Genomic DNA, 8918 nt, shown 5'->3' on the forward strand with positions numbered 1-8918 from the left:
CTTACTCTCATGAGAAGACATGCTAGCTGGATGTCAGTACACTTACTCTCATGAGAAGACATGCTAGCTGGATGTCAGTACACTGTTTTTTCTCCTTTTGGCCCACGTGTGAAGTGAGAAGGACATGGAGCTGGAGCTGTCACTAGGCCAACAGTGTGTTCTCAGGACTCTCTGGAGTGAGCCCGGGAAATTAAGTGGATATGCGATACCCAGCGAGCTCTCCAGAGGCTGTGCTCACTGACCAGATGAAAGGGGGATGATTTAGCTCCATCTCACTTCATTTCTGTGTGACTGAGCATCCGGTCAAGGACTTCTCAGCTGTTTCTTTCTTGTCAAGAGAGAGTGGGCAGGGGAGAGCTCAGTGGGTAAGGGACCTGACACATAAACACGAAGACTGTGCTCAGGTCTCTAGGATCCCTGGGAAAAGCGGAGTATATGGTGTGCTCCTCAAACCCCGTGCTGGGGCTTGAACTCATGAGTTTCAGTTTGGTAAGAAACTCTAGCTCAGGTCTGGGAGATGGCTCAGCCCATAAGGTGCTTGCTATCAACTGACAACCTGAGTTTGATCCCTGGGTGCCTCGTGGCGAAAGGTGAGAACTGCTTCTCCCAAGTCATTTACTGATCGCCACAGCAATGCTGCGGCATGACCCCACCATAAATAAATAAAATTTAATTAAAAAATAAAAAGGTAGGTTGCTGCTAAGATAAGAAAAAGATCTGAGCTTGACTCACATGTACTTGTCAGTCAAGAATCCTCTGTCAACAGTAACAAGATTTACTTGCAAAAATGAAATGAAATTCAGAGCTTAAAATTCCACAGAAGAACTAGGACCCTGGAGTTCATGGGAGAACAGAGTGGCCACTTGGTGGCATGAGTTGTCCCCATTGGTTGTAATTATTCAAAGGAAAAAATGCTACTGAACTCATTTCGGAAGGGGCAGACGCTCTCACCTCACTGCAACAATCCACTTTAACATCAATGACAAGGGCGGTGGGTTCTGGGGCTGTGTCACACTTCATCCCAAGTCCTGCTGCCATTCCCACACTGAGCCCTCTCTGGAGAGGCTGGCTGTTTCCAGACCACCCGTGTGCTGCTACTCCAGAGAGCAGGAGAACTGCTTCATAACCAAGGACACAATCTATTTATTTACCTAGTTCAAGATTTAGGGGCTGAGAATGGAGCTGGGGAGGAGGCAAGCAGCCAGGGAAGGAAAATGGGAGGTCTGGGCTGAAAGAGGCCACGTTCCAAGCCATGGGCGGGCCCGTGGGGAAGCTGGCCTGTCTGTGGAGGAGACATCTGCAGGATGGGGCATGGACGGTGCCTGAAGGTCAAGGCAGATCTGTTACTGACACTTCTCTACCTTCCAAGGGTCTTGTACAACACAGAGTCTTCTTATAGATCTCCATTTATCAGAATCACCAGCTAGGACTGTCTCCAGCCAGCAGGGTCCAGGGAAACAGCTGCACTCTATAGGAACTTAGAGAAGCTGCCCTACTGTGTGCCACTTGCCCCGAGAGAGCCTCTCAGTTGGTATTTCATCTACATTCTTTACTATCAATTCTTGTCATTGTTTTCTGTATTTAAAGACAAACATGAATACTATCACGTAATCTCTTGTAATCAGTGTCTTTCCCACTTGAGGCTTAGAGATGAATTCAGATTAGTACATCATCCACGTTATTGCTTCATATGGCAAATCCTATCACCAACTCTGCTCCTATTTGTGGGATCCGGAGTGACCATGAAGAAGATCCTTGTTATGCCTGACTCTCCCTTAGCACTCTTCCTTACAGCCTTAAAGTTTCTTTTTCCCTAGCTCCATGGAGCGTTGGGCACTTGGCTTCTATTCCAACCAAAACAATTTGATGGAGGGGAGTGGGAATCGTTTGGTTCATCCTGCTGTTAAGACTCCTATATATACCTCCAGTTTCACCATGTCTTCACCCCACCAATGTAGTCATGGATGACAGACAGGCTTCTCACACAGCACTGACCAACATTTCTCCATGTTGCAAGGCTTCTGCACAAAAGGAGCTAGAAAGTGTGTAAGAACACATGCAACAATGAAACTATGACTGCACAGGTGTGAAGTGTGTGTCTGGGGAGTGAGGAATCAGTGTGGCTCTTCTTACACCGTGAGGGTGTGTATGCACCTTCTTGGAAGCTGAAAACTGATGAGCACACCTGAGCCCTCCTCCCCGTGCTGACACAGGTGCCACCACCCACTCCTAATTCCTTCTGTTTCACTTTCACAGGATGGTGGTTTGATGCATGTGGTCCTTCCAACTTGAACGGACAGTACTATCCACAAAAGCAGAGCACGAATAAGTTCAATGGTATCAAGTGGTACTACTGGAAGGGGTCCGGCTACTCGCTCAAGGCCACAACCATGATGATTCGGCCGGCAGATTTCTAAACGCCTCCTATACTACCAGAAGAGTGTACTGTGTCCAAAGATTAACCCAAAGCACTGAGAGACACCGATGCACAGCAGTTCCTTTCTCCATCAGGAGGTGCTTCCGGGGGTGGGGAGGATCTCTGTGTGCCAGACTTAAGCACAACACTTAAGCCTGCACCAGTAGCCAACTCAAGGCAACCCAAAGGCACTGTGGTCCAGAGAAACACCCGGGAAGGGTGGCGTTGAGGCTGAGTACCAGAGGGACAGCATGCAGACTGCCACAAGGAAGGAAGTTACATGAGAGTTCATCAGTCAATAACTGGAAAACAGAACTTAGAGAAGATAATCTTGGAATCACCTCCGAGCACGCGTATAGATTGTAGGGATATGCAGCACAGCTGTCACGGTGACAGACTGTATCCCCTCACCACGGCAGCGAGTATTCAGATTCTCTAAGTGCTGGTTACAGGTTAATATCTGGAGAAGCACAGTGCATTGTTTTCCTCTTAGGTGCCTTACATTTTCATTTGAAAACAACACATTTACCCATCTTCGACGGCTCAGTTTTTAATGGCTGGATATTACTTCCTACATGGTGAAAATGCCCACCTCTCTGGAATTACCACCAAGCGGGTGCCACGTTGGTGTATGTGGAGACTGTACTATTTTGTTTTCCGCCTGGCTGATAAATATGAAGGTATTTTTAGTAATTAAATATAACTTATTAGTTGACATGATTACGTTTAATTTTTATGATAACATTTACAATTCTGTTCTTTGGTGTCACATACAAAAACAAACCCCATGCCTCATGACAAAGAAGATTGCTTTTAGTGAAAAAAACACTATTTCATGATAATGAGACCTCACCGCTGGGTTCGTGTATTCTATCCCAAAGATCTGCTCCCTAGTTTAAGAAGATATGTTTTAGGAAATGAAACTAAGTCTTGATTTTTGTGGTTGAGGGAAACCATCCCACTTGAGACAAAACCGAAGAAGTGTTTGAGAATGCAAAATCAAACTGTCCTGCTCATAGTATCACCAGAGGCTTTTAGAAAGTTTCAGAACACAACTTAATGCTTGAAACTGTTGAACCCTGATTCCTTGTGTCCTAACTTCTCGGAAGCTTGCAGAGTGCCGTCTCTATCAATGAGCACCTGCACAAAGCAGTGAGATGCAATTTCTCAGGTGCCTTTCTTACCTGTCCAGATTTGGTTTGGCTTTGTTTTTACATTTCTCTAACCCCATGGTTCCCAAACTTCCTAATCCTGTGGTCCTTTAATACAGTTCCTTATTTTGGTGACCCCCACAACCTAAAATTATTTCATTGCTACTTTATAACTGTTGCTACAATTATGAATCCTAATGCAAGTATTTAATATGCAGGATATCTGATAAGCTAACCCCCAAGGGGTTGTGACCCACAGGTTGAGAAACATTGCTCTAACCCATTTTCTTTCAGGCAGCCTTGGTGATAGAAACCCTCACACACTGCTCTGGGCTCCAGTCAATCTGCAGACGTGGGTGGCCAAGGCACCTTCTCTTCTGCCATGCTTCCTTTCCTACCAACTAACTCCAGAGTAAAGAACTCTTCCCTGCTTTCTGACCGCTGCTTCTATTATTACATTTAGGGAACACCAATGGGGCCAACATGGCTCTGTACCCAGTTAAAACATCTGATACCAGAACAACATCCCACAGCTTCAGACAGCAGCAAGGTTCCTGAAGGACCACAATGACAGGAAGTGAGGTGGTAGACCCAGAACAGCACTCTGCATTTACATCAGTCTCTCGTGAAGGCAGGAAGAAGAATTCCAAAGGCAAACCTCCTGTGTGGCTCAGAATTATATACACTCTCTCAGGTCAGAGAACGGGAGGAATTCAGGCTTCTACTTTATACTTCGGCTCCTTACACAGTACTTTAAACAAACAAACTTACTGGGAAAAATATTTTTTTCTGTTCTTAAGAAAACATTTACAAAGTTGAAAGGAAATCAAAACAGTAATCTCAAAAATGAAAACAAAACAATGCAGCGAGCTAGATGACTGAGCGACTGGAGGGCAGAGTTCAGCTTCCTGCTGGGTCCCCGGCACAGGGCCACTTGGACAGCTACGTAAGAGCACCGGGGACAGCTAGAACGGCCACTGCCTTTCAGAGACTCATCTTCCCAAACGATAAACTGTCCCAAACCAGACAACATCTTTCGGAACAAAAGCCAACTTCTGTATAGCCCTGTTTCCAATCAAACCTTAATTATCAGAGAAGTCAGAATTTAATTGGCAATTGTTTAGAATACTTAAGAGTCCATAAAGGTAGAATTCAGGACAAACCTCAGACTAAGACCACATCACAATGCTGGCAGGCCACGATTTTTATACCTGTCAATTTTATCTGTATTAGCATTAGTTTTAAGAGTTGTCTTTTATTTTTAAAATTTGTTTTCTAGAGTCCCACAGGCTTTCATAATTAAGTTATTATTATTATTTTTTTCTTTTGGAGAAAGGTCTTACCTTATAGCCCAGGTTAGCAATGAACGTGCAGCAACCCCCCCAGTTCAGTTTCCCGAATCTGGACTGCCAGCGTAAGTGAACAAGCATTTCCACAGTGATATTTCTCATTGCGCTTTACAAGTTTTCCCGTGTGAGCTCACAAATCAGTCAACAGAGGCACTAATTTCTAGGGTGACATCCTTTTAGTCTGAGCGAGACCACCCTTAACCTAAGACACGGCGTTTCTTAGATCACCACACTGCATCTCCCCCCACCACACAGTGCTGACTCACCGGAGCTGCAGGGAAGGACTGAGAGAGTTCAAAAGGCTCCTCAGAAATCCAGTGACCCAATTCTAAAGACCACAGCACCTACAAGGGACACAACACACAGGGAACATTCGTCACAGGTTGATTTGACTGTTGGGGGGCAGGTCAAAGTCACTTTGATGATTAGAACAAAAACAAAGTCCCCTGAAAGCCTAGCAAAGATGAACATTGCAGGCCTGAAACCCAGTCGCCCCAATACTAGGGTGCTTTGGGAAACTTCATGCTACCTACCTGTTACAGTCATTAACAAACACATATTAAAAAACCATCTCGCTATGTTTGGAAATGGGGGCCAGTACCCAGCTTCTGCTGCTGAGCTAAGATACCCACCAGAAGCAGAGAGATTATCAAGGGTCACAATTCAAGGGCACAGTCCTTCATGGCAGGGAAATCAAGGCAGCAGAGCTTAGGTAGTGGTCACACTATACCCAAAGTCAGGGAGCAGGACGGATGCCAAATGCATGATCTTAGCTTGATTCTCCTTTTTATGTGGTATAGGGCTCAAGCTTAGGGCATAGTGTTGCCCTGGGTTAGGATGGGTTTGATCACTCAATGAACCCAATAAAGAACATCTCACACAGGCACAGACAGAGACTTATTTAAACAGGATAATCCTCACAAGTGTGCCTAAAGTTGGCCTCCTAGGTGATCCTGTTAAGTTGACGAAACTAATTCAGTATTTTAATGAAACCAATATTTGAACGCTATCCTGCTTTTATATGAAATGCTGTGTGTTAGAAATATGTTTTTAATTCATTGTCCTCTAGAATCCTCCATAAACATCCCACAATTTTATGAATAAAAAAATGAAGTGAGGGCTGGGGCAATGAGTCAGTTGGTGAAGTGCATGCTGTACAACCCTAAAGACCTGATTTCCAGCGGCAGAAGCTGCATGAAGGGGGCGTGCGGCACATGTGTGCTGCTGGGCTGGGTGGTGCTCTGGAAAGGTGGAGAGGATTGTGGGTGATGGCTCAGCACATGGCAGAAACCTGAGAGTCAGCGAGCATGTCTACAAGACAGGAGAAGCAGCTATGAGGGTGCTGAGCTCAAGACAATAAATGAGAGCGGAGGACACCATGGGAAAGTAGCAGTGTGTTCACAGGAACCCTGCTCAAGGGAAATACCACATTTTCAATTAGCTCCCTGTGCTCCCAGACATTTTGTCATTTAACTCTCTTTTTTGTTTTCTCCTAACTTTTACTGTCCAAGTGACACTGGAGGGAAAGGAAGATAAGGGAAGAGGATAGGAGAGGAGGAGAGGGGAGAGGAGGGGAAAAAAGGGGAGGAGAGGAGAGGGCAGGGGAGAGAGGGGAGGAGAGAGAGGGGAGGGGAGAGAGCAGAGCAGAACGATCTTAATAAGTTCAATAACTGGGTTAAAAGCATTCACGTTACAGTGTTCCCCCACTGTTCTCAGCTGTCCTGGGCTATCTATCCTTTAGAGATACACTGTCAATACTGTGGGTCTCCATGACCACATAGACAGCCCAGGAGATGAAATGCAGTTTCAACATCAGGTTCATGTCAACATGTGGCCTGGTAGCCTCCTGTGGTGGGAAAGTGGTGTACCAGTGAGAGGCCAGGAGTCAGCTGCAGAAATGTGTGTGGCACTCAAGTGCAAACTCAACCCACATTAAAATGTCAACTGAACCTAAACAGCTTTGTGGAGGAATTCGTCCTTTCTGACTTTACTCCTTTCTAAATGTTAAGAAAATAAAATCATAGGGCAGTTACAGTATGATTTTGTTAAACAAATAGATAGAGAATAAATATTTCACAGAGGGAGCAAAAAATGCTGATTTGATTTCATTAAAATCATAGAACCAGAGATACAGGAAAAACTTTGTGCTTTATCCCATTCTATTGGCAAATCCCTTTCTTTAGTTCAGTGCAATATTCAAAATGTGAGAATTCTGTGTTTCAGGATTCCAGGTAGGCTTGAGGAATCATCTAACCCAACCCCACATATTTCTTAGAAAATACTGAGTAAGACAAAAACAACTGAAAAATTATATGCAACACGGAGTGGGGTTGTATGCAAGTGATCAAATATTATTTATATATAAATCTTGGTAGGGGAAATGATCTCCAGGATCCACCTCAACAAAAGCTCTACGTCATGCCATCAACACTGGCACATTTTGATATTAGACACTTTAGATAACAGAAATGACAGTGTTGATATCTGGTCATCACTCATAAAGTCCAAACTCTGTTGATGAACTTAACGGAGGAACCATTTTCTTGCTTTATTTTTAGATATACCTAGATGATGTCCCATCATGGAGGGCTATGCAATTCACTCAACTATTCTGGGTACCAAGTTTCTTCTTCTTTTTAAAGATCTATCTAGGGGCTGGAGAGATGGCTCAGAGGTTAAGAGCACTGACTGTTCTTCCAGAGGTTCTGAGTTCAATTCCCAGCAACCACATGGTGGCTCACAACCATCTATAATGAGATCTGGTGCTCTCTTCTGGCCTGCAGGGATATGTGCAGGAAGAACCCTATATACCTAATAAATAAATAAATAAATCTTTAAAAAAAAAAAAAGACAGGAATTGTTTTTTTTAAAAAAAACATATGGGTGTTTTGTCCGCATGTATAGCTGTATACCTGAAGAGGCCACTGGATCCTATGGAACTACAGTTTTGGATGGTTGTGACCTGTCACATGGGTGCTGGGACTCAAATCTCAGTCCTCTGGAAGAGCAGGCAGTGCTCTTAACCACTGAGTTATTCCTCCATGCCCTCCAAGTCTCTTCTTGTTTTACAGATTTCAAAAATTCTCGTGGGCATTGTGAGGCGGTTTGGCTGCAGTTGGGGAAGGCAGAGTGGTGCTGTTATTAAATGCAAATGACGGCTATACATTATGGAGAGGATGCAGCTGACATGTGACTGGTACAACACAGTAAGCAGACTTTTAGTTCACCAGGAACTGGGGGGAGAAAGCGCGCACAGAAAAGATGGCATGACCAACTCTGGAAAATGCAAAGCAGCCAGATACATGGTGGCTGATTGAGGAGGGCGGAAACAAGTGTCTGCAGAAGCAAGGTGACAAGAAAATTAAAATCATTTTTTCAGAGTTCCAAAAGCTAGGGAATATGGGGACAAGGGAACTGGAGGTAGAGAACAGTTCAAAGGAGTAACTCCTTTCCTGAAGCGAGAAGAGAGCAAAGGACACAGGAACAGTGTCCTTAGCAGAGGACAGGCAGTCTTTCTGGGGACACTTACCCAGAGAAACAAACCAAACAAAACAGAAAAAGTGAATTTGGCCCTACTCACCTTTCCACCCACAGGAGATGCTGGGCTCCAGCAGGCTGTATCCCCCATTTTGTCCTCCCTGTGTCGGATATAGCCTTCCCAATCATAGAGCAGCCACAACAGGGACAATTAGATGAAAGGGGGAAAAAAGGAGGTGGGGGGAGCACCAACAGAACGTTTGCCTGTGAGCCTGAGTTCTGAGAGAGCCAGAACAACCAAGAGATTCACCTGGATACTGGAACTGAAAGGTTCTCTGGTGAGTACATGTATCTGAGAGAGGAATGTTAGAACACATCTGCAGGAACGCAGGGAAGGACACTGGTGAGTACATGTATCTGAGAGAGGAATGTTAGTTAGAACACATCTGCAGGAGCGCAGGGAAGGACACCGGTGAGTACATGTATCTGAGAGAGGAATGTTAGTTAGAACACATCTGCAGGAGC

The 8918-nt window shown here is 44.8% G+C and overlaps 2 protein-coding genes across 3 annotated transcripts in view; one reads left to right on the forward strand and one right to left on the reverse strand.

The window, feature by feature from the left end:
- Angpt2 (angiopoietin 2) overlaps positions 1-3126 on the forward strand; it is a 49855-nt gene extending 46729 nt beyond the window's left edge. Inside the window, exon 9 of the mRNA XM_005366227.2 lies at positions 2257-3126. Within this exon, the coding sequence (XP_005366284.1) occupies positions 2257-2417 (161 nt within the window). The 3' untranslated portion in view covers positions 2418-3126. The remainder of the gene's footprint in view (positions 1-2256) is intronic.
- Positions 1-8918, reverse strand: part of Mcph1 (microcephalin 1) — a 124524-nt gene that overhangs the window by 32855 nt on the left and 82751 nt on the right. The window contains exon 12 of one of the 2 annotated variants that reach the window (XM_026788815.1): positions 5183-5260. In XM_026788815.1, the coding sequence (XP_026644616.1) occupies positions 5183-5260 (78 nt within the window). Of the gene's footprint in view, positions 1-4903; positions 5261-8918 lie in introns of those variants that run through there. The other variant, XM_026788816.1, reaches the window with a different exon arrangement.

Source organism: Microtus ochrogaster, unplaced genomic scaffold, assembly GCF_000317375.1.
Source record: "Microtus ochrogaster isolate Prairie Vole_2 unplaced genomic scaffold, MicOch1.0 UNK7, whole genome shotgun sequence".
Classification (NCBI taxonomy): domain Eukaryota; kingdom Metazoa; phylum Chordata; class Mammalia; order Rodentia; family Cricetidae; genus Microtus; species Microtus ochrogaster.